General features: G+C 37.7%; 2 protein-coding genes across 2 annotated transcripts; one reads left to right on the top strand and one right to left on the bottom strand.

The window, feature by feature from the left end:
- Positions 1 to 10418: 10418 nt before the first annotated feature.
- LOC114290749 (beta-1,4-xylosyltransferase IRX14) lies at positions 10419 to 15941 on the bottom strand. The gene is made up of 3 exons (XM_028234707.2): positions 14859 to 15941; positions 14192 to 14749; positions 10419 to 11053 (listed from the first exon to the last, which is right to left on the bottom strand). The coding sequence occupies exons 1-3, from the start codon at positions 15590 to 15592 to the stop codon at positions 10819 to 10821; spliced, it is 1527 nt and encodes a 508-aa protein (XP_028090508.2). The 5' UTR covers positions 15593 to 15941; the 3' UTR covers positions 10419 to 10818.
- A 1361-nt stretch (positions 15942 to 17302) lies between these two features.
- Positions 17303 to 18220, top strand: LOC145822516 (uncharacterized). Its single transcript, XM_082919683.1, has 2 exons — positions 17303 to 17465; positions 17694 to 18220. Exons 1-2 carry the CDS (start codon positions 17303 to 17305, stop codon positions 18218 to 18220), a joined length of 690 nt encoding a protein of 229 aa, XP_082775809.1.
- The last annotated feature ends 6830 nt before the right edge of the window (positions 18221 to 25050 follow it).

A 25050-nucleotide genomic window follows, 5' to 3' on the forward strand; every position in this document is an offset into this window, starting at 1 on the left:
AATTTAATGAATGATGTTTTTAACGATTATGTTGATCGGTTTGTAGTTGTTTACTTAGATGACATTGTAATTTATAGTGAAACACTACAAGACCATTTGACCCATCTCAGAAAGGTATTCTCCCGATTGCGGGAAAATAGACTCTATGCAAAGAAGGAGAAGTGCGAATTTGCTCAAAAAGAAATTAAGTTTCTTGGGCATATTATTTTCCAAGGCCAGGTCAAAATGGATGGAAAGAAGGTGTAGGCTATTATGAAATGGTATCCACCCACTAATGTTGCGGAGTTGCAATCCTTCTTGGGTTTGGCAAATTACTATTGGAAGTTTATTGAGGGATATTGAAAAAAGGCTGCTCCCCTAACTGATTTGTTGAAGAAAGATCACAAATGGCATTGGTCTATTAATTGCCAAGAGGCCTTTGACAAATTGAAAAGTGCAGTGGCCAGTGAACCGGTCTTGCGATTGCCTAGTTTTAAGTTGCCTTTCGAAGTACACACGGATGCCTCAGACAAAGCACTCGGAGGGGTATTGGTGCAAGAAGGACACCCTATGGCCTTTGAAAGCAGAAAATTGAATGTTGCTGAAAAGAATTATTCGGCCTATGAGAATGAGATAACAACAGTAGTACATTGCCTTCTCACCTAGAGGGTTTATGTATTAGGATCTAAGTTTTTGTTTCTTACTGATAATGTGGCTAATGCATTCTTCAAAACTCAGAAAAAGTTGTCTCCAAGGCTAGCTCATTGGCAGAAATTCCTTGAAGAATATGACTTTGAGTGGCAACACAAGCCTGGACGACATAATCTAGTCGCTGATGCCTTAAGCCGGAAGGAGGTAATTGAATATGTGGCTGCTATCTCCAACATTGAATCACAATTGCTAGAAAGGATCAGGGATAGTGCTATAATTGACTCAGAATATCAACAGTTGGTACAGCAAGTAAATGATGGAATTGCTCGTTGGTATTGACTTGAAGATGGTCTTTTCCATGGCAAAGGAGATAGACTATATGTCCCTAGTGTTGGAGGACTGCAAATGGAACTTCTTAGAGAAACGCATGACCCGCAGTGGGCTGGTCATTCGGGACAACAACGCATGATGGCACTTTTGTCGCATTCGTATGTATGGCCAAAAATAGAAGAAGATGTAGAGGCTTATGTCAAAACTTGCATGGTGTGCCAATTGAACAAGACCAAAAGAAAGAAGGCAGCTAGGTTATTGCAACCATTGTCGATCCCTGAGAAGCCTTGGGTTTCCATATCAATGGACTTCATCTCCAAATTTCCTAAAATTAATGGGGTGCGCTCCATCATGGTAATTGTTGACCGTTTTTCTAAGTATGCTGTTTTTAACCCTTCTCCTCATGCTTGTCCCACTAATATTGCTGTTGATTTATTTTATAAGTATGTTGTAAAATACTTTGGCTTGCCTGAGGACATAATTAGCGACAGGGATACTCGGTTTACGGGAAGGTTTTGGACTATGCTCTTTAATTTGTTGGGTTCAGAATTAAAGTTCTCCACAGCAAATCACCCTCAGATGAATAGCCAGACCGAGAGGATGAACAGATTGCTGGAGGAGTATTTAAGACATTATGTGACTGCAAGTCAAAAGAACTGGGTCAAATTGTTGGACAGTGCATAGTTTTCCTACAATCTCCATAGATCATCTGCAACCGAGATGAGTCCGTTTGAATTGACCACAGGGCAGCAGCCCCTTACTCCTCACAAAGTGGCTAAAACTTGCTCTAGTGGTAGATGTCCAGCAGCATACCGCTTTGCAAGGACCAAACAAGAGTTACTGAAGAAAACATAAGACAGTTTGGCTAAAGCAAGCAAAAGAATGAAAAAGTATGCTAACAAAGGGAGGAGACCCTTAGAGTTCAAAATGGGAGACAAAGTGCTACTAAAGCTTACTCCTCAAATTTGGAAGAAGATAAGCAGTAAGGCAGTGCACCGAGGCTTAATTCCAAAATATGATGGCCCCTTTGAAATCTTAAAATGAGTCGGCAATGTTGCATACAGGTTAGTGTTGCCTGATCGGTTGAAAATCCACCCAACTTTCCATGTTAGCTTTTTGAAACCTTTTCATGAGGATCAAACAAAATTGACAAGGAAACAAGCTCAAAAAGCACCTCCGGTGATCAGAAAATAGTTTGACAATGAGGTAGAACGGATTTTTGATCACAAGACCGAGGGTCAAAGCAAAAAGAATCGAAGGACCCATTACTTAGTGAAGTGGAAGGATTCCCTAGAATCTGATGCAAGTTGGGAAAAAGATGTAACATTGTGGCAATTCGAAAACACAAGTCCAACAGTACTTGAAGACCCTACCAACGAGGACGTTGGCTTCTTCTGGTAGGGGTGGTTTGTTAGCACCTTCTACTTGAAGGCGGGATGGTTGGCATTGGCAACACTTTGCACCAATGTCCAACCAAGGCCATGGCAAGATGGTGGCATGCCAAAACAGCAAGGTGAAAAGTTGACAAAGTACTGATATAGCAGCACTCAACTCTTGGTCAAAGTATGGGCAGCAGTTGCACAAATGCAAGGCATTAATATGACCCAAATGTGGGCTGCAGCATACTTGGGGGTTCAAAGCAATTAGTATGCAAAACTTGGTCAGGAGACCAAGACAATCAAATTCATGGCTGACTTGATGAGGCAAACAACATGGCATTTAACGATAGTTATGCATGTCTGTTAGCAGCAGTTATTTGTGTTAGGCAAAGACAAGGCACGCTTGGAAATCAGGAACCAAGCTTGGAAAAAAAGCAGGAGTTATTAGCAATTAGTCCCAGAATTGTTCCTAAATCCCTAGGCAGTTGGGGGTGTCAATTGACATGCCACTTGGCATTCTTCCTTGTAATGTTGGTTGTATGATTGTAACTAATTGTAAGCCTATTTAAGGCATAGCCATGGAACTCGAAGATAACTTAGTGTTTTGTAAGAGTTTCCATAGGCACTCCTTTGTATTGTTGGTGCAATTAATAAAGGTTCAGAATTTTCTTGTAATCTCTTGCTGCCTATTCTCTTACTTGTTCTAACACTTTGTGTGGGTGTGTATTCATAATTGGTTGAGACTAAGTGTTGTAACTTAGTGCCATTACAGGCTGAAAATTTGAAACGAAAATTGCCCCTATAACACTAATTGATAAAGAGGGAGGGAGGGAGGCTCCAATTTACAGGACTCTATTTTCATAATTGTCACAACCTCCAATCTCGGGGCCTGGCCTAGGAGTCATCCCCCATGTGCAGTGCTGATGTTTGTTCATTCCAATAAATAATAATAAAAATTTGTAGCAACCAAAAATATCAAGCACTTAAATTTTGAGTCAATCTGTGCTAATGAAACGGTCCTACTGTAATTTTTAAGAAATTCAACTTTGATATTTGAAGGGACTTGTATTGATGAATCTAGAGCATTTATTGCACCAACCGGCATGAAGGTACATAAATCACGACCATCAGCATGGAATTGGCGCACTATCTCTGTGCACTAGTACCACGCCACTATGTGTCACCATGAAAGGACACATGCAGGAGCTGTGTGTCAGGATTGAATCGTCACCAAGGCCGAACTGGGGCAGATCCGAAGCGACGCAACGCTTGGAGTACAGAGTAATAGCTCCCCCCAAGGGGAACCTTAGCGTGAGCTAGAGGGCAAATGAAGGGGCTAAATATGAAATGAGTCGAATCCAAGCCTTGGGCCGGTCCAATCTATTAGACTCCAGACCTGAGAAGCAGGATAAGCAAATGGGCCAGTCAAATTAGCCCAACTACATCGTCAACAATCCATCCAAATCCTCAAGCAATTGGGCCCAACCTATAGTGGAAAGGTTAGTCCAGCCATGACGCTAGGCTGGGCCAAGCCGCAGGACCTAACCCTTAAACCAAACCCAAAAGGGGCCGAGCCCACACAAAGACATCATACTGGGCCGACCCATCTCTACAAGCAATCTCATAGAAGGCCGAGCTGAGGCACAACAATGCCGAGCCAAAGGAACACACCAGGGAAACGTGGAAACTGTGAGTATATGCGTGTGCAAGTTGCCACCTCAGTTGGTCCCCTACACCTAGAATCACGGAAACAGTTAATCCAAGGAATGTGGTTTGTTATCAACATGACTACAATGAGTATGTGCACCCCTTGACAACTACCAAATGGTCCCCTACCTTGGGCAATGCTAAAAGGAAATTTGGTAGCATCAGAGCTCCATGAAACCATCTTGGGCAACAAACAAGGAGTTCAATATAAACTATACTAACTTCACATTGAAAGTAACTAATCTAAGCTAAACCCTACTCACTGAAACTTAACTCTCTGTACTTAGAGAGCACCTTGCTTCTTCTCCGATTACTCATTCCCACACCGGAGGGGTCATCCGGCCAACCCCGGCCGGGCAGCTCTGACGGTGCTCCTTTTCACAGGGCCTCAATTCCTGGATAGTCCAATCAAGTGCAGAGCTCTGATCCACAATCATCTAGTGCGGTATTTGATACGCACAATATAGATTAATTAAAATAGTAAAATTTATTATTATTTATTGAGTTTTTTGAAATAAATTAATAAATATCAAATAATAAATGATATAAAATAATGTATCATAGTCATCAAATAACCACTCATAATTTATTAAATTATTTACTACATCAAAATTCTTACATCTTAATGATTCGAGCCCATATAAAAATGTCCAAGGGCTTGAGTTTTAAACACTATGTTTCCTTTTGCCTCTTTTGATTAGGGAAGGCAATAGAGGTTAATGTGGTGGGTATTAATTTTTTATCCCCATTTCTCTATAATTATTTTTTTCTATTCCCCATTTCCCATTCTCCATAGGTACTACTCTACCCATCTCCGAATGAGTTTGGATTTTTCCCAATCCAACTTGACCTTTTTTTTTATTTATTTTTTTTAAGGTTCACAACCATTTTTTTTTTTTTACAACCAAAGTTAAATATACATTCAATCTTATTATATTTTATTTGGCTCAACAACAAAATCAAATACACATTAATTAACATTGTTACATTATTCTTGTCAAATTTTATGTATATTTAGAATTTTTTAAATTTATTTAGAAAAATTCTATTCCTACAAAAAAATTCCATCTTCTTTCTTAATTTTTTTAAATTTTATGTATCTCATTCTCTTCTCTATTAATTGATCTTCGATAATCTAAAAGTGAGTTGTTACTCTCGTTTCCATCTTCTTCTTCTTTCTTTCTTTTTTTAAATTTTTATTTGCATTTATAGAATGAATTTTCTTGTTTTAATATCTCCTGTAATTATTTTATTGGATTTCTCTCTGATTTGATAGTAACCTTAGATTGAATTTTTTAATTTTTATCTTAATTAGTGATCACCTTAATTGAAATTTTGTACATTTTTGTCCTCAATTTTCATGTTTTGGTTGTGATTAATTGCACGTTTTTTATCGATAGTCACAATCTTGTCGCCACCAGATTGTCACCATCACAAATCGTCGTTGCTGTAATGAGAGGGTAAGAGAGAGTGAGAATTAGAACTCTAATTGTAAACAGAGTGGTAAAAAAAAAAAAAAACATATGGAGAAATTATTTTTCGATGTTCCTAAAAAAATAAAAATAAAAATAAAAATAATAATAAAAAAACATATCGGGAAATTAGTGGGTACCCATTCCCGTCCCATCCCCAGTGGAGATTTAAATAATATCACTTACCCTACCCGACGGATAAGAAAAAAAGAAAAAACTCATGTATTTGGGTTGGGTTTCCATGGATATCCACAGGGTAGGTTATCCATTGTCATCCCTACTTTTGGTGGCTTTTAATTCCTTTTTGTGTCATATTATTTCTCTATTTTTTTTATATTTTTTTAAAAAAAATCAAAAAAATAACTTTTAACCTACTCTTTAAAACAAGGGAAAATCGGTTTAAGGTCCCTATCCAACTTTTAGTAATGGATTAGGTCCACAATGTGTTCTTTTGTAGCCTAAGGTCCCTCAATGTTATTTTAGAGTGTAAAATACCTGTCTTACCCTTGTTTATAATATACGTTGTTTTCAATTTGGCAGCTAAAGATCATATTGATATTTTGTGGGAGATTACGTGAGGATGAATTTGACGATTCAGATTTTTGTGGAGATTTTCTAGGGTTTTGTAGGTGTTGAAATCCTGTTCGTTGTTTGTAGGTGTTGAAATCCTGTACGAGTTGAAATCATGTTCGTTGTTTGTAGGTGTTGATTGATCGTGTAGGAGTTGAAATCTGGTTCATTGTGTTTGATTTGATTTCATGTGGAGTTGAAATAGATAAGTTTTCAATTTTTGATTTGATTTGATCGTGTAGGTGTTGAATTAGGTTTTTGTTTTTAGTTTTGATCAATGTGAAAGAGACGAACTCAGTGTTGTTCTTTTTGATTTTTGAAGTTAATTTTTCATTATCTATTATTGATGAATTTTCGATGGAGTTGATTTTGATTTTTGGAGTTGCTTTTTCATTCTCTGTCAACATGGTTATGAGTTCCTTTTTGGTGCTCTGTTTTTCTGCGTTTTGTGCTCTGTTTTTTGTTCACTTTGCATTTTTTGTGTAGTGCAGAGAAAATTGCAGGTTTGTTACTATAATTGAACTCAAATCACAGAGAAAATTGTAAACTTGTAGTGCAGTGAAAATCACAGAGAAAATTGTAAGTAGGCAGAGAAATTTACAGACGTAGCAATAGAGCAGTAAATGTTTTGTTTTTTTTTAAATTTTTTTTTGAATTAAGTGTTTTGTGAACATAACAGATTTTCTCTGTGATTTTTTTATGTGCTTGTGTTTAATATATTTTTGTCTCTTGATGTTAATGTGTTTTTGTTTTTGTTATATTGAAAGTGAATATAAGTTCACAAATTTCTCTGGACTTTTCTTTGTAGTCCAGAGAAAATCATATGATTGTATTACAAATGATAAGTATTACAAATTTCTCTGGACTTATATGTTGTGTTTTTATATGTTTGCACTTTTCAAAGTTTTCTGATATGTTTTCTTTGCACTTTTCATTTTTTTTTTTTTTTTGCACTATTCATGTTTCTGGACTTTTCTTTGTAGTATAGAGAAAATCATAGGTTTGTTATTATAATCCAATGAAAATGACAGAGAAAATGTTAAGCTTGTAGTTGAGTGAAAATCACCCTTGAAGTTGGTGTCTTGATCTTGATGCTTATTGGTTCTTCAAGGTAGCAACAGAGAAAATTACAGAGAAAATTACCTTGACAGAGAAAATTACCTTGTAATCCCAGAGAAAATTACAAGGTAGCAATGATTACACAACAGAGAAAATTACAAGGTAGCAACATAAACATGACAGAGAAAATTACACGACAGAGAAATTTTGAGGAAATGGTGCATTGAACAAAATAAATATGCCATAGAAAATTAGACACAAGACATAAACATAAGTTCACAAATTTCTCTGGACTTTTCTTTGTAGTCCAGAGAAAATCATATGATTGTATTACAAATGATAAGTATTACAAATTTCTCTGGACTTATATGTTGTGTTTTTATATGTTTGCACTTTTCAAAGTTTTCTGATATGTTTTCTTTGCACTTTTCATTTTTTTTTTTTTTGCACTATTCATGTTTCTGGACTTTTCTTTGTAGTATAGAGAAAATCATAGGTTTGTTATTATAATCCAATGAAAATGACAGAGAAAATGTTAAGCTTGTAGTTGAGTGAAAATCACCCTTGAAGTTGGTGTCTTGATCTTGATGCTTATTGGTTCTTCAAGGTAGCAACAGAGAAAATTACAGAGAAAATTACCTTGACAGAGAAAATTACCTTGTAATCCCAGAGAAAATTACAAGGTAGCATTGAACAAAATAAATATGCCATAGAAAATTAGACACAAGACATAAACATAATGTGGCCAGAGAAAATTATAAATGCTGCCAAAGAAAATTAGACACACAAGTAAGAAAAGTAATTTGGCCAGAGAAAATTATAAATGCCAGAGAAAATTAGCCACACCAATAGAGTAGTAGCAAGCCAGAGAAATTTACAAAAACAAGAACACAAGAAGCTTCAATAAGAAGCCCCAAATGTACAGAAAGCAGTTCAATTTTGACAGTTGGAAGGAAAGCAACCCATCATCAGTTGGAAGCAAAGAAATTCTGGACTTCCCAGGAATTTCTCTGGATTCAACCCAGAGAAATTTCAAATTTCTCTGGTCCAGAATTTCTCTGGAACGATAAAACTCTGATTTTATCAATTTGTCATTGGTTTTGCTGCTGCTGATTCAATCACAATTTCCTGCACAAACAAATTAATAGTTCTTCTATGAGTTTGTGATAGATTTTCTTTAAACTTAATGGTATGAATTTCTCTGGGTTGAATCCAGAGAAAATTCAAATTTCTCTGGATTACTTTAAGCCTTCCTCTACTGCTGCCTCTTCCTCAAGCTTCTTTTTCCAATATTCTTCAAGTAGGGGTCCAAATATTGCTTTTCCAGAAAAAACTCCAATTCTACTAAACCCAAAAAATCAAAAGACGTTATATTCAACACTCAGAGAAATTTTGAACCTGAAGATGTTATATTCAACACTGGATATATATATATATATATATGTGCTGACATTGTATATATATATATATGTATGTATCATATATATATATATATGTTTGCAACCATAGATAAGATAACCAAGAGTGACTGTTTGATTATGGTTGCAAATGGTCTTAATTGATTAATTATCATATATATACTAGTCAAGACAGTAAGCAACAAATTGTATATATATATATATATATATATGTATGTATCATATATATATACATCTATTAAATTTTTTTGAAAAGAAAAAATAATAATGCATACATGTCGAAGAAGATCTAGAGTCGAGAATCGAAGCTCTGATCAATGACTTGAGACCAATACTCGTAAAGCTCATCTCTGCTGATCTTGTCAACATTCAACTCATTTGAAGATGAACAGACGTAGGGTATTTTGGTCCAAGAAATTGATAAAATGCGTGGGTATTTTGGTTAGGGACCTGAGGCAGTATTACATTTTTTAATGTCCTTTATGCAGAAAATTGTTATTATTAGGGAGCTTAAAAAAAAAACCCCTTAAAACAATACTTAGGCCTCGTTTGCGAATATGCTTTTTTAGTAACTTTTTAATTTTTTGTCTAAAATATGATGTAAAAAAAATTAGTATGTTTAGAATGACTTTTTAATTTTTTATAAAAAGATGTACAAAAAGTAAAGAGAAAAAGGAATCTTTAACTTTTTAATATAAGTTGTTGGCTTTTTAACTTTTTTAACAATTTTTTGACTTTTTACTAAAAAATTACTTGCCAAACGAGGCCTTAATAACAGGTTATATAATTCAAAAAATAAAAATTATGGTGGTGTGAAAATTACAATTCAATAGTGTTTTGATGGAATATTATATGATATTCTGATTTTATATAATAATTTTTATTAAACTATAGCGGAATCAATAATAATAAATAAATAAAAGGTGATCTAAAATATATTGGACTATTTCTCTGCATGTGTGCACCGACAGAGAGGTTAAAGTTGAATTTATTTATTTTTCTAAGAAAAGTTAAAGTCGATTGATATAATCTAGTCATTGTAGGACTGTGATCTTGTATAAGATTTTGGAAAAATTAATTTTTGTTCCTTTTATGTTTTTTTTATGGGGCTTAGGCTTCTCGTGTTCTGTGGACTTACCTAAAATTTACATTCATAATTCGAATCGTTAATATATAAATCTCATAGAATATTTTATTCTTATAAAAAATTATATTGATCGAATATTGATAGCTACTCAATCACATTAAATTTATGTCAACGGTAACTATAATTTTAAAAATAAATTATTAGTACAAATGTGATCTGATCAAGTAGACTATTCATATCCGATCAATGCGATTTTTTTACAAAGATAAAATATTTGATAAATTTTACGTATTAAACAATTTGAATTATCAATGTAAACTCTGTGGTAGACTCGTAGAACAATGGTCACCCACGGATTGTGTTGCTCTGTATATTTCACACTCTCCAGTAAGCCCTGGGAAAAATAATTGGTAAAGACAATGTAATGTAGTACATTGTTTTTAGTTATGGAACTATGGTTCGATTATCAGATTGATTAGAATAAACTGACCAACAATTTGAGAATCAAACCAAGATGGTCCGTTCATGAACAGCTATGTAATCAGATTCTTCACAATGCTCGATTTAGTTTACTAGAATAAAATAAAATGAAAATATCATTCTATCAAAATGTTTATTCTCATCTTTTGACTAAAAAAATAATGGAACCATCATTTGTCATTCCCTTGACCCAAAACTGAACCGTAAACCATGGGTTGTGAGACAGGAAGTTTGGATCCATGGACTGTCTCAAACTCTGCAAAAAACTACAACACAGCATTCATTCTTGCAGTGAAATCATTCTTTATTACACGAAAGTATTGATTGTTTCTGCGAAATACAACATCACAAATCTGTGATTTTCTATTCTAAAAATTATGTATAACAACTTTGACCATATTGAATACAAGCAAACAACTATGAAAGCAGCTGATGCAGCACGATTCAGTTGATATATTGCTTTCGTGAGACTAAATATCACCCGAATGAAAAAAAAATTGCACGGGAAGCATGTGGAAATTTGGTGGAAAGAAAACCAAAATGCACATATCAGCCAGTCCGCTGTAACAGATTGCCTTTCTGTATGTACTCGGAAAGAATATCTGCTTTGTCTTCATATTTCTTGATGTTGAAGGCCCTATTTCACACAACTGTATACATCTTGAACATTCTTGGCTAATGAGGTTTTATTTTTCTCCAAAACGCCTAGGCAAGACCTGTGTGTCTACTGCTCTTGCTTCACGCTTTCTCTTGCTTCTGGAGGTGCGTTTTGATCTGTGTGTTCGAGTTTTTGTAGCATGTTTCTCAATGTTTTCCTCCATGCCAATTGTTTTTACATTAGACAGAAGTTCTGGAGGAGCGTCTGGCCATGGTGTGCGTTTTGCTGGGACAGTAAGCTCCAACGGGGGATCAATGACCCATCTGCATGGAATAAAAGCTAATACTCAAACAATATGCAGAGATAATTTGAGAAGCTTAAGTAATGCAAATATGATGCTGCATATTGTTTCATATTAGTGTCTGAATATTGCTCAGATTAGTCTATAACGACACGCCACATGGCCCACATCTCGTATTAGAACAAAGACTAAAAACTATGGTTCATTGCAGGGGCGGAGCCAAAGAAGGCCCGGGGGGTCACGTGAACCCCCCCCCCCCTCTCTCAATTTTGAACTTTTTTTGTTTTTGTTTTTATTTTGTGGTCATATACAAAATGTATTCTTTTTTTTCTTAACATGTTCTTTGGCTAAGGATTTATTGTATTGTTCATAATAAGTAATTATTTGATACTTTGGAAGTACTATGTGGTATTGTTTATGTAATAGTCTAATCCAATGTAGTGAGAAATCTTATGGATTGAATATAATTAACTCATATTTTCAAGTAGTTGACAAACTACTTAGTGTGATTTGTGATTTCTCATAGTTTGAGCATCACATAGGCAATGTCATATGGTACTCTAAGACTATTTAATAATTTCCATTCAAAACACATCATCTATAAGTAATATCATCTCTTTAATATTTTCTGTCAAATAAAAATTAAATAGATTTTATAATAATTTGTGCTATAAATGATGTGTTTTTATTTTCTAAAATTAGGAATTTTAATCCATAATTTTGTGCTAAAAATACAAACTTACATCACCATCCCGTACCGAACTATTACACACTATTATAGAATTTTGATTTGTTCCTATTAACAATGATTTTTAATTTCTTATGCTTAAATTTAGTTCATAAAATTATTATTATCTTAATGTTGATCGTGATTTCTTTTAAATAAAAAATTATAATTAATAAGTGCTCCCTCTAACTTAATTTCTTGGCTCCGCCACTGGTTCATTGCCTAGTGCTGGTAATAAAGTCATAAAAGATCAATCTACAAAAATGGTTAGGCAAGAGAAGTTGGGCATCCCATCACTGAATGAATGTTAGAGTGAACTTCCAAAAATAATTTTAAATCTACAAATGTGTTTATTGACCAAAACCATACATTATAAATGACTACCCATGGATGAAAAAGGTTCAACATTTTGCGATACCCATACGAGCATGCAAAAGTTAAACAAATTGAACACATCAGATTATCCAAAGAAATGAAAAGCAATCAAGAAACACATGCCATGAAATTGAGGATCTTTCACAATTTCAAAGCAACAAACTGGCAGGCATATCACAGAGCCACAAAGATCTAGTTCTATTCATCAATTGCTGCTCTATTTAAATTCTGCAAAGTTCTGACCCAAATTAAGGCAATTATTTTGGTACAAGTTAAATATGCTAAATATATGCACAATGATGAAAATAATAATAACCACCCTCAATCAAATGGGAAACAAACTATGGTAATCCCTCAAGGTAAACCTTCAAAATTTACTCCCAAGAGATTTTACCAGCAAGGTTAGCTCCACAGCTTCTCTACCTCCTCTAGAACAATTTTTATACCCACATGTCCTACAAATGGGAAGGCACAAGCTGATTGGACAAAATAATTAATGCCAATTTGTTACATTAAATTCCTTGCACTACTCAATCTCGGAGTTTTATGAACTAAAGTTGATAAAATTCATTTAGGACTATAATCATATTCTATGTTATGGTCTCATGTACAGGTGTTGTATGTGAGTATGCATCTAGTTGTTCGATTCATCTAATTCTCATACTCATGGACACGGGACAAGGTATCTTCTTGCAAACACCGAGTGTTGAGACAGATTTGAAATTTACATTAGATAATTGCTTCTTCAAGGGATTCTTTTGTTCATATGCAAAGCAAGTTTTTGAAATTTTGTTTTCTGTGAGTGTATGGGGTGGCTGCACCACCAAGTAATTGGCAAAACAAGATTTTCCAAAAATGCAATTTTTAAATCCTAAACGATGGAATTCAATCAAAAATCAGCTTAGGTCACAGCTTAGCTGTGAGTTTTGTTCATTGGACTATTTCCAACCAATTGAACATAGGTTTTTCAAAGTAAATCCAACAACATTGGCCCAAAGCCTCCTCCATTAGGTGATGAGTATATGTTTGGAGATAATGAGAAGGTAGGTGGAGGCTACAAAAATGGAGGAGGAGAGCAATCTGTTTCCAAAAGGGAGAGGGCACTAAGGAATCTTGGTTCTGAAAAATGAAGTGTGACATAATTGTTAGGAAGACATTAGTACGCAATAGTTGCATGAAGCGGAAACAAGGGTGGGGGAGCATTTAGGCATTTTATATCTATATATATTGTAAGATTTTTTTTTTTGTTGTTGCTCAGTTGCAATGTATATGTTAAATGTCGACATTATATTAATACTTAAATTATTAAACATACTCATGATAAATTTCCATTATAGAAGTAACAATTCATTGCCAATAACATATATAATTACTCCTCTATCTTTATGAAGCCAAATTGAAAGCTCAATAAAAAATAAAAAAATAAAAAAATAAATTTAAAATTCTACCTTTTAATTCCTAAGAGGATGTTGCCATTCCCCCACAATCACCCTGGTTCAACCTCCACCCCTTAATTCCTAAGAGAATAGCAAAATCTATAATAAATATATGTTCATTAAAAGATTGTGTTTAACCTAGGTAAATTATTTTTTTTATTTCTTTAAGGTTCATGTGATTGAGTGGTCCTTCCCAATTGGGACTGTTATTCTAAGTTGTCTAGAACGCGGTTCTGACAAGATTATTTTTCTAAATCGTGGATTTGGAGTTTTGGAGGAGAAACGCCACCCTTAGTAGGAGTTACCTGCAACTAAGGTAGGTAAAGCAGTTGCACGGTTTTGTGCATTAGCTTCACCCCATTACATATTTCAGAAAACTCACATTTATCCACAATTAGGTTGGGATACAATTGTGTACAAATGATACAGCACCTTCAATAATGAGTATGCACTACTACCATAAAGAAAAGATGAGAAATGCAATGCAGATTCCAAATGAGTTTTATTGCTAAGGTAACCAACATCATAATTAACCCCACATATAGGAATCCAGCCATGTCAATTGGATTACGATCATTAAGCAGTAATATTAAAATGGCAAGAGTGATAGCAAATGACTAACCGGGCAGGAAATTGACTATCTGCACGAGCTTCAACACGGAGCCACCATAGCAAGACCTTGCGGCCACAACTGCCCAGAGGCTCGACCACAGAAGGGTCCTTCAGCAGAGCTAATGGGCTCTCAAAATTGTCTCCATTCCCAGTAAATGTGTCTAGATCCTTAACCCACATTGGCTTATCTTCAGCTTCCTTCCAGAGCAACCTTGAATTCAACACAAACCCAGCCCACTCCAGCTTCCTTGGCAACACAATTGCCCTGTCACCAATATAGTTCGCGCTTTTCCCAGCATATGGCAGCGAATTAAAGGTGTGCCAACCAACCAACTTGTCCGATGAGTTACAAGCCGGACCTTGAACTGGCATAGGCAAGTTCTCCGCATCTTCGTTCTTCTGAATTACTGATAACCCTTCATGAGAGTTAGCAGAATGAGCAAGAATCCCAACCGAAACAGCGCCAATCCATTTCACATTTTGAATCTCATCAAAGAACTCCATACTATGCATATTACTATCATCCGCAAACAACACAATTCCATCTAATTTCTCCTCTCTCACAACTCTGCTCCATCAAACACACACTCCAATTAAATTCAATTCTACCAGTATTGCTAATCAAACGCAATAAGTAAATGCAAACAAAGTGAAGAAGAATAGAACCAGTAATTCACCTCAAAGCGCGAAGTCGCATAAGAGCCTCCATCCGATGCCGACCCTCCCACGAAATTGGCATCTTCTGATTGAATCCAATGTGGATGGTCCGAATCCCTGACTTGGCGAGCAACGAAGCGGTCTCGTTGGTGGTTCCACCGGCTTCAACAACGATCCAGATGAGATTATAAGGTACATTCATCAACGAATGCATAACTCCAGTTAGATGAAGAGTCTGGAAAGTTCTTACATAGGTCGGAGTGAGAGCAATCACAGTTCTAGGGTTTTTAACGCCGTACTGAACCCTCTGTTCACTCTGAACCAAGTCAATTATCCGGTGAGCTTTCATCACCTCCACCGCATTGGGATGTGGCCATGGCCGGATTAAGATCCCGTGCCGCCCAACCACCACTCTGCTGCTGCTGGAGACGACGGTTCTGTTGGCCGGAGATTGGGGATTTGGTGGGGTGGTCTGAACAGTTAGGGAATCGGAGAGCTCGGTGGCGGTGCGGAAGGGCAAGGTGGAGTAGAGGTTGGAAGTGGTGGAGGTGGAGAAGAGGAGGAAGAAGATGAGGCGAGAGAATCGGAAGCCAAGGACAAGGCTGATGAGGCAGCAGAGACAGTGGAGGACTAGCCAGAATATAGCCGCCGGAGATTTGATTCCGCCGTCTAGAGACCCGTCCAGCGGCGGTGAGCCTCTGAAGCTGTTGTTCCGGCGGTTGATGTAGCTCTGCTGCAATGCAGACAGCTTCATTTTTCTCTCTCCTCTGCTAGCACCAACACAGAGAGAATGGGTTGATGGTGGAATGTAGACAGATGATGTGGGTATGGAGAGTTATTTGTGAGTCCCTTTGAAGTTTGGACTTTGATTTGGTGTTTGTTGAGAGGGAGAGAGAGAGAGAGAGAGAGAGAGAGGGGAGGTTGGGTGGGGATGCTGGAGCTGAGGGGTGGTGGGTGGGTCTAGGTACTGTTGTTGTGGGTTTATGTATTGTTTAATCGATCAAAAGATTTCTTTGGGTTTACGAATGAATGAAGACCTTGCTTCATTTTTGTCCATCTCATGCTTTTTTTCTTTTCTTTTTTTTTTTTTTTTTTTTAACTATGAAAAATGAGTTGGACCCTCTCTCTTTTTTGATGGGCCAATTAATTTTTTTTTTTTTTTTTCCTTCCCCTTCAATCATCCTCCGTCATGTATGTGTGGGAGAGTGGTGGGAGTGATGATTAACTATAATCCACCATACTATGTACTGTGCGTAGAGAGATAGACACGCCCCTGTAATCTCTCTCGGCTCCATTTATTTCCGAATTCGGACATAAGTCTTGAAGTACTGCTGAAAATCTGCGGCCTGGGTCTTATTTTAGGCTTTCTTTGAGAAGTTGGGTTTTTTTTTTTTTCTTAGTCTGTCTAAAATGTTTGTTTGGTTAATACTTTTTTATTTGTTTAGAGAAAAAATAAAATAATTATAATTTTTATTTTAAATTAGAAATTTGAATATATAACATTTTGTTTGATTAACATTTTAGTGTATTTTATCTTTTTTATAACTAATATAATTAAAAAACCAACCCAATTCACATCTTAAACAAAATCTCGAGTAAGTCTATGTTCGTCCTGGGATATGAGCTTCACGCTTCTTCACCCCGTGTAAGGGAATTATGTTCCATTTTATATTTAATTTTGTCTTCTTAACATTTTATTGTTGAGTCTGATTTTTCTGAAAGACTAATCCATACCACTATCCTGTACAATGGTACATACTATATTCTCATTAATTCAATTCTGTTTATTTACTAAAGTTGAAAAATAAAAATAAATTATGCAAAAATTTAATTTCAACAGACATACTAGACATTTGAAAAAATAAAATAAAATAACATTTATTCTTCAATTCACCAATTCAGACTACTATGGTTAGGGTTTTGGTGGTTGACCCTCAACAACCATAAGCTCCATGTTGATGCTTAGCTAGAACTATCAGGGATTGGGGCAACCTTTGACGATCCAGATCCTCCGAGGGTTGTGCTCAAACCATTGCCCCTCTATGGTTTTTCTGAAGAAAACAAAGAATAAAACCTCCAAATTGGAGAGGATTCATAGAAGGCTTCACTTTTCAAATAGTTGTTATGTTAGTCTTGATAGGGCATCTAGAGGGCTTACTCTATGGTGAGTGGATGAAATTAACCTGGATATTTGTTTTAAGTCTAAACATCTCATGCGGTGCATTGTTGGTAATGTCAACCCAGAAAAGGCGTGGGCTATCTCCTTTGTCTATGTCCCTCATAATCGGTCGCAGCGCAAGGCTTTTTGGAACCTCTTGATTGATCAAGCCAAAGCAATTGTTATTCGTGGTTATGTGTGGGTGATTTCAACCAAGTGGGCTCTATGTGGGAGAAAATTGATGGCTTGGAATGTAGCAAATCTTAGATTGAGGGGTTCTAGTTTATGCTTTCGGAGTGTGCACTAATGGATCTTGGTTTCAAAGGATCTACCTATACATGGACAAATAACCAAATTGAGGAAGCCAACATTCGTGAGAGGTTGGACAAAGCTTTTGCCTCTATGTCGTGCCGTAATAGATTTCCTTTCGCACAAATGTTCCATGAGAACATCATCGGTTCCGATCATTGTCTGCTTATTGTTAACTGTTGTGTCCCCCCTAAGAGAGTGCCTCGAATGTTTAAATTCGAATCTATGTAGGCGTCCAGTCCGACGTGTGGTGAAGTCATCAAGTGGGCTGGGACCTCTCTCAATTCAAGATCCCCTATGTTCCAATTGGCCCACCGTTTGATGCCCTGTCGCAATGCATTATTATCATGGAGCATGAGTGAATTCAGCAACAAAAAAAAAATTGCAGATTGTAAAATCAAATTGGCATATCTCCAAAGCCTTGCTCCCACTCCTCAGAACTGTCGAGACCAACTTTACATCCAATCCCAACCGGAGGAGTATCTGTTAAGAGAGGAGATGTTTATCCATCAGCGGGCTCCTGTTAATTGGCTATCTTATGGAGATAAGAACACGGCCTTTTTTCATGCAACACTCATCCAACGCAGACAGAGAAACCAATTGGTACGCCTCAAAGATGCAAACGGGATGTGGCTAGAGTCGGATGAGCTTATTAATAGCCATTTACACGATTATTTCACTGACATGTTCTTTTCGGTTGGTAATTGTGATATGGAGGAGGCTTTAAGTGTGGTGGACCGTGTTATTACTCCTGCGATGAATTCTCGATTAACTAGGGCAGTGACGGATGATGAAATTAAATCTGCAGTATTCCAATTGGGCTCTATTAAAGCTCCCAGACCAAATGGGTATCCTGGTTTTTTTTACCACCAGTATTGGGATGTGACTGAGGAGGCTATATGTAAGGCGGTCTAGAGCTTCTTTGAGAATGGGTTGCTGTTGAAAAAGTTAAACCAAACTAATTTGGTTTTAATCCCTAAAGTTCATGCTCTGGAGATGCTTTCGCAGTTTAGACCAATCAACTTATGTAACTTCACACTCAAGATCATTACTAAAGTTCTGGCTAACACTTAAAAGAAGTTTTGAGGGCGATTGTTTCTCCAAACCAGTCGGCGTTTGTTCCTGGGCGAATGACCCAAAACAACATTTTGGTGGTCCATGAAGCTTTTCATTATCTTAAATTGCACAAGAGGGGTACCTAGTCGGACATGGCCACTAAACTTGATTTCAACAAAGCCTATGACGGGGTTCAGTGAGATTTTCTGGAAGCGATTTTGCACAGGATGGCCTTTCATGTGATTTGGGTTAATTAGGTGATGCAGTGTGTATCCATGGTTTCGTTTGCAGTGGTTGTGAATGGGGCTGTATGAACAACATTTACACCCTCTAGGGCATTCGGCAAGGATACCCTCTGAGGGTCTCCCCTTATCTATTCCTCCTTGTGGTAGAAGTTTTATCTAAACTCTTTCAAAAGAGCTTGGATGCTAAAAGATTCTCTGGTATCAAAATTCGAGGTTGCCCACTGCCATCACACTTGTTATTTGCAAATGATGTTCTCTTGTTCCTCAAAGCAGATGTGGTTCACTGTCAAGAAATTCTCAAACTTTTAGATGTTTATGGGTGAGCTTCAAGCTAGAAAATTAACTTTGAAAGTCGGGTATCTAGTTCTCTGTTAACACTAGGGTCGAGTGTAGACCGCCTGAACTCCGCTCCGCGCGTGAGGGCGCGAATTGTGTTCATAGCTACTATAGTTCGGACTCCTATCATGGTTCTAAATCTAATCTCACAAAGTACAATGTAAGATTGATAAATCACTAAAGAGTCCAAATCTGGCAAATCGTTTTGGAAAATCAATTTTAATCAAAAAGCACCAAACATGGACTGTTTTACCAGATTACAAAGTCGCCACTTAAATATTTATTTTGAAAAATATAGGAAACCTTAACTCGTGCCAAAGGCCACGTGTCCGTCATCACCAAAGTTGCCTCGGCTCGGGAACTTGGGTACGAGGAGGGAAAGTCATGAAATAAGCACCCTCGCTCGCCCGATCAAAGGATCGGCCTCTACTAATCATGATATGTTGTTTTTGAAAACACATGTGTTCTTATTCCGGTTATTGGCTAACTTACTATGTGATGCGCACAGCATACAAGTATAGACCAAATCACTCAATTTGGAACAAAAACATCTCATGCTTGTTTTTCGAAAATGGTTTGAAGATGCTACTCGCAAGTAGGCTAAAGTGCGGATTTACCACCAAACAAGGTGGGCTTAAAACATGATGATTTGCCACTTTAAGTGGGCTTAAAACTCACATTTTGATGAATTGTTCCAATTCAAGCAATGAAGTCTTCGTCCACAAGCATTCATGCAGTTAGCCTCATGGCAAGCATGTTATCATGGCAGTCACTTACACACATGCAAGGATGCTAAAGCGTAAACACTCATAGTGTACTCCGAGCCAAAACAGAAGCTAGTTAGAAATCATGCATGATCCTAGCTATACAAGATGCCTAATGCAACACATGCAAAATGCAACTAAGTAGGCTCGACTATTCTAAGATGGCATATGAATGCTACAATTTGATACATGTATTCAAATAGGAATTGAAATACAATGCAGCTTGAATGATGCACCGAGCCCGGTGCATGCAAGACAGATGAATAATGCACACATGCAAGCATAAGGATGTTAATTGAAATATGCTCTAGACTACCCATCAAAAGCTGATAAGTAAAAGGGAGAAAGAAATGGGGTTGGAAGACATGCATCACACACACGCACACTTATTACAGCATTTGCCCTCTGACGAAGGGTCCGAATAAATAGGCTAAGCTACGCTAATACTTATTACAAACCAACTAATTAATCAAATTAATTAAGTTACAAAACTAACTAAGTATGAAAAGCATCTAAATTAGATTGCCACAGCTCCGCCTTGAACAATGAAGAATACATGCTCGGTCGCGTCCTCCCGAAAATCCACCGCCTTGCCTCTAAATGCCTCTATTTGCATTCTTTTAGACTTCTGAAAATTGTGCCAACTTCCAGATTGTTTCTTTTGACCCACCTTAGGAATATGCTGAGGGATGGTCGGCCAAGAGGGATGGTCATCGGCCAAAGTTGATGGCCATCAACCACTTTTGATAGCTGATCGGTAGCCTTTGTGGCCGGTCAGCAGCTTTGATGGCCGACTGGCCACTGTTTCCTAAAATTTCTCCTTTTGCTGCAACAGAGCACAAATAGAGGCATAGCAATGTATTTGTAAGGGAATGTGTGTGCAACCACACTCTTTATCATGTCTCAAGCTTAAAGGAGTATAGTGCTCGGCTCTCGAGCCACCAATCATGAATCTCAATGCATGATGGCCAAAGAGGCCACGTTGCACAAGTCAATGTCAATGAATGCACACAAATAACACATAAGGGCCTCCACCTCTATCATGCTTGATCAAGAAGGTCGGCGACCGAGAAATAAGGCATGCTTCATCACTTCAAGTATGAAACGTGCGACATTCCTTGTGTTTGGATTGACGTCTAATTCAAACACAATACAATGCAACACACATGTAAATAACATACTATGCAAATCACATGCTAATCTTGACATGTTAAGGTGGTATGCATAAGACCCTTAACATGCAAACAATGCATGCATGGCATGTTTAGGAGCTAAGGCATCAAGGCAAGTGAAGTGTATCACACATGAAGCATGTACCACAATGCTCAAATGGTCAAGCCAACCCTGGACAGAGGTCATGCATGCCAAAATAGTGGCCAAAACTCAACAAAACTTAGGCACGAAAAGCAAGAAATGCATACTCAACTCATGGCTCGCAAGCAAAGTATGAAGGCACAACTCTTAAACGCAATTAAAGAGTGATATGCACGAGAATATGGCAATACTATATGCTCCGAAATCAAGTGTTTAATGATGCCAAATCACACAAATAACACAAACAAGGCATGTTAGAGGGTCTAGAGCATAAGGCTAGTTAAGAGCATCACACAAGAAGCATGCAATACATAGCGCAACTAACCAAACCAGCTCTGGACAGAGCTCAAACATGCCAAGTTAAGGGCCAAGAACATGCTGAAATGGAACCCAAGAGCTTAGACAAGCATGCATGCAAATTGGCTCATGATTAAGGCATAAAGCATAATGTTCCAAAAGCATTGAAAAAGTGAAGCATGGGAGATTATGACCACATTTCACGCACTGAAATCATATATCAAATGATGCTAAAGCACGCAAACACTCAAGTAAGCCATGCTAGAGGCTATAAAACTCAAAGCTAGTGTGCAAGATTGCACTATGGCTATACAAAGCAAGGCATGCATGACCAAAAACACTTAAAACAGAGCTTAAGCATGGCAAAACCTGAGTAAAAGCTTGTTGAAATGGAGCCCAAAACATGCTAAAATGGTGGTCCAAAGCATGATGCTTATTAAGGCTATAGGGAGGATTGCACTACAAGGGTATGAAACATGCAAGAGGAAATCAAACCGACCTAAAACAGAGCTATATCATGTTATAATAACACCAAAAACAAGTTGAGATGGAGCCTCAAGGAGGTAGAAAAACATGTTAACTTGGTGAGCCATCAACACAAGCAAACAAGAGAAGAGGATGGGGGGCAACCCCCACCCATTCGAGACCTCAAAACATGGTTTTTGTCATTGAAAAATCTCTGAGTTTTAGTGGTAAAAAAGCCCAAAAAATTGGATTTGAAGGTGGTGAGAAGTTGCACAAAAGGCCTCACAAGCCAAGGAACAAAAAGGAAGAACAACCCCCCAGCCAAACAAGGCATAAACCAACACTTTTAGGACTGAAAAATAGAGGAAAAAAAGAGGTTTTTGTAGTTCAACACTACCCCAAAAACAGCCCCAAATTAGTTGAAGAACAACCCCCCAGCCAAACAAGGCACAAACCAACACTTTTAGGACTGAAAAATAGAGGAAAAAAAGAGGTTTTTGTAGTTCAACACTACCCCAAAAACAGCCCCAAATTAGTTGAAGAAGATGGCAAAACAAACAATGTAAAACAAGTTTAAAGGGTAGAGTTTATACCTCTTGAAGCCAAGCACCAAAACAGGCAAAGATCTGAGCTCAAATCACCTTTTGGAGCTCAAACAAAGTCCCAAGTAAGCTTCAAGAAACCTCCTCACAAAGATAGGAAACTTTGATCAAGGATGCATAGGCAAACTAGGCATATTTCTCTACTTCTATGCACAAAAGGGCAAGAGAGAGAGCAAACTAGAGAGAAAGGCTGAAATTTAGCTCTGAAATTTCTAGAGACAGAGGACTTTTTTAGAGAGAGAGGATCCCAAAATTGATTCAATCTTCTTCCCTTGAATATTTGAGATATAGCTTCATATATAGCAAAAAGAGAGCATTTGGTCGAAAATATCTGAGTTAGGACAGCTGGCACAAGCTGGAAACAGCTGGAGGAGAAATATCTTCAAAAATTCTGAGTTTGGGTCACTCTTGGCCGGCCGGCCATCTTTGGGGCCGACCTGCTACTTGTGATGGCCGACCGGCCATCTTCATGGCTGACAGGACATTCTGCTCTGCAGGTCCAACTTCAAACGGGCATAACTCCTTCATATGGACTCCTTTTCAGGTCATTCTTATGTCCAAATTGAAGTCCCAGAAGTAAGATTTTCAATGGTGGCAGCCTTGTATCAAAATTCCAAGTGTGCTAAGAGATATCCCTCTTTTAGTGAAGACTGCTCATTTCTAGCTCAATCGGATTGATGCCTAACTTCAACTAACCATATCTCCTTCATTCGGACTCGGCTTTAGGAGATTCTTGAGTGAAAAATGAAGGCCCGAAAGTATTCTTTCCAACGGTGGTGGCCTCATAGCTAAAATCCAAGTGTGCAAATGGATAGGCCTGATTTACCGAGGGTTGCTCGGCTCTCTCTTAAAGATTCACTTTCCCCAACTGGGTTTCTTCCCTCTTCTCCAATTTTCCTCAACTCCAAACCCCTAAACAAGGTGTTTTGAAAGATTTTTCAAAGATTTCATGTCTCTTTCATTCATTTTCACTTTGTCCTTGCTCGGTTTATCGAAAAGTGCAACATTTGACAAAATGTGAGCCTCTGAACATCGTAGAAACTTCTTTTCAAAAATATTTTGAAAGAGATCAAAAATAGTTTTAGTCCAAAAAAGGGTATGAAGTTGGGATTTGACTCTTTCCTTACCGAATAAATCGAACCCTTGCACTGCACAACTTTCACCACCAAGTAAACCATCAGTAATGCCCAAGTCTTAAGGGCGGTCAAAAATGGGGTGTCTACGTCGGGCTTCAAAGACAAATTTGTGATGTCATGCGCATTGCCCCTGTTAAACTAGATTCAAGATATTTGGGTTTGCTGGCTTGTTGGGGAATATCCAAACGTGAGACCTATCATTTTATTGTCGAGAAGGCGCGCGAAAAACTTTAAGGCTGGAAACTTAAATTATCGTCCCATGCGGGTTGGGAAATTCTTCTTAAATCGATTGCCGAAGCTATTCCCTTCTATACGATGGCTTGCTTTTTTTTCCCTAAGAATTTGTGTGCTGAATTAAATGCTATATTAAGCAACTTTTGGTGGAATTGAGACCCTGTAAGTAAAGGAATTCATTGGGCAGCATGGAAGAATATGACCTTGCCCAAACTCCAAGAAGGAATAGGATTTCGGGATTTTCGATCCTTTAATAAAGCTTTATTGGCCCGTCATGGTTAGCAGCTGTGCAAATATCCCAATTCCTTTTGTCCTCAATTTTGTAAAGGTTGGTACTATCCTCACGCTAATTTTTGGAATGCCAAAAAGGGCCCTCGGGCATCGTGGGATTAGACCAGCATCTTGGAGGGCCGTGAGGTGCTAAACCGGGGGGTCAGGTGGCAGGTCTTCAGTGGGCAATTCATCAAGTTCTGGGATGACAAATGGGTAGCGTCAGCTAAAGACTTCTGCGTAAAATCTCTAAAACCAATGGGCTGCCCTTTAGTAACAGTTAATGATACAATTAATCCCCATACCAAATGCTGGAGGAAAGATATGCTGCAAAATGTGGTTTCTCCGAAGGAGGTTGATAAAATTTGTTCGATACCAATAGCGGTTGAAGATCAGGATGATCGTTTGATTTGGCATTATAACCCAAAGGGTTCCTACTCAGTTAAGTCCGGATATCATGCGAAAGTTACATATCAGCAGCGCCACAGTGCAGATAGGCCATCCTCTTCGTTTCAGATACCAGATTTATTTTGAAAATTCTTATGGACTCTTCCGATTCCCTCTAAGCTTTGCCATTTCTGATGACGAGCATGCAATAATCTGTTGGCCTCCAACGCTAACCTGTTTCGCCGCCATTGTGCTATAGATGAGGTATGTCCCATATGTCATATAGAACCTGAGACAGTGGAGCATCTTCTTTGTGGCTGTGATTGGACGAGGGTGGTATGGTTTGGAAGCAATTTAAACATCACTCTCAATGCTGGGCCCATTACTTTAGTCAAGCGTTGGACTTGCAATGTGTTTAGAGATATTCAAACCAAGTCTGCTAGAATAGAGTATTTTTGCAAGTTGCTATGGTTGGCTTGGCATATTTGGAAATGTTGCAATGACTTTGTCTTCAACCACCAGCCCCCTAATCCCTGCTCTGTTATTTTCAAAGCTGAGAAGGATTTCTGGGAATATGCGTCGGTGCTGCACCCCATTCAACCTAACTCCAGTCCATGGAGCTCAACGAGAACTTTGGTT

The sequence above is a fragment of the Camellia sinensis genome, chromosome 1 (assembly GCF_055761805.1).
Source record: "Camellia sinensis isolate YWXY chromosome 1, ASM5576180v1, whole genome shotgun sequence".
Taxonomy (NCBI): Eukaryota; Viridiplantae; Streptophyta; class Magnoliopsida; order Ericales; family Theaceae; genus Camellia; species Camellia sinensis.

Coding starts and splice junctions, on each gene's coding strand:
- LOC114290749 (XM_028234707.2), bottom strand. CDS start 15,592: ATGAAGCTGTCTGCATTGCAGCAGAGCTACATCAACCGCCGGAACAAC. Junction 14,750..14,858: donor ATGCGACTTCGCGCTTTGAG/GTGAATTACTGG, acceptor TTGATGGAGCAG/AGTTGTGAGAGAGGAGAAAT. Junction 11,054..14,191: donor GATAGTCAATTTCCTGCCCG/GTTAGTCATTTG, acceptor TATTCCATGCAG/ATGGGTCATTGATCCCCCGT.
- LOC145822516 (XM_082919683.1), top strand. CDS start 17,303: ATGGATCTTGGTTTCAAAGGATCTACCTATACATGGACAAATAACCAA. Junction 17,466..17,693: donor CATCATCGGTTCCGATCATT/GTCTGCTTATTG, acceptor AAAAAATTGCAG/ATTGTAAAATCAAATTGGCA.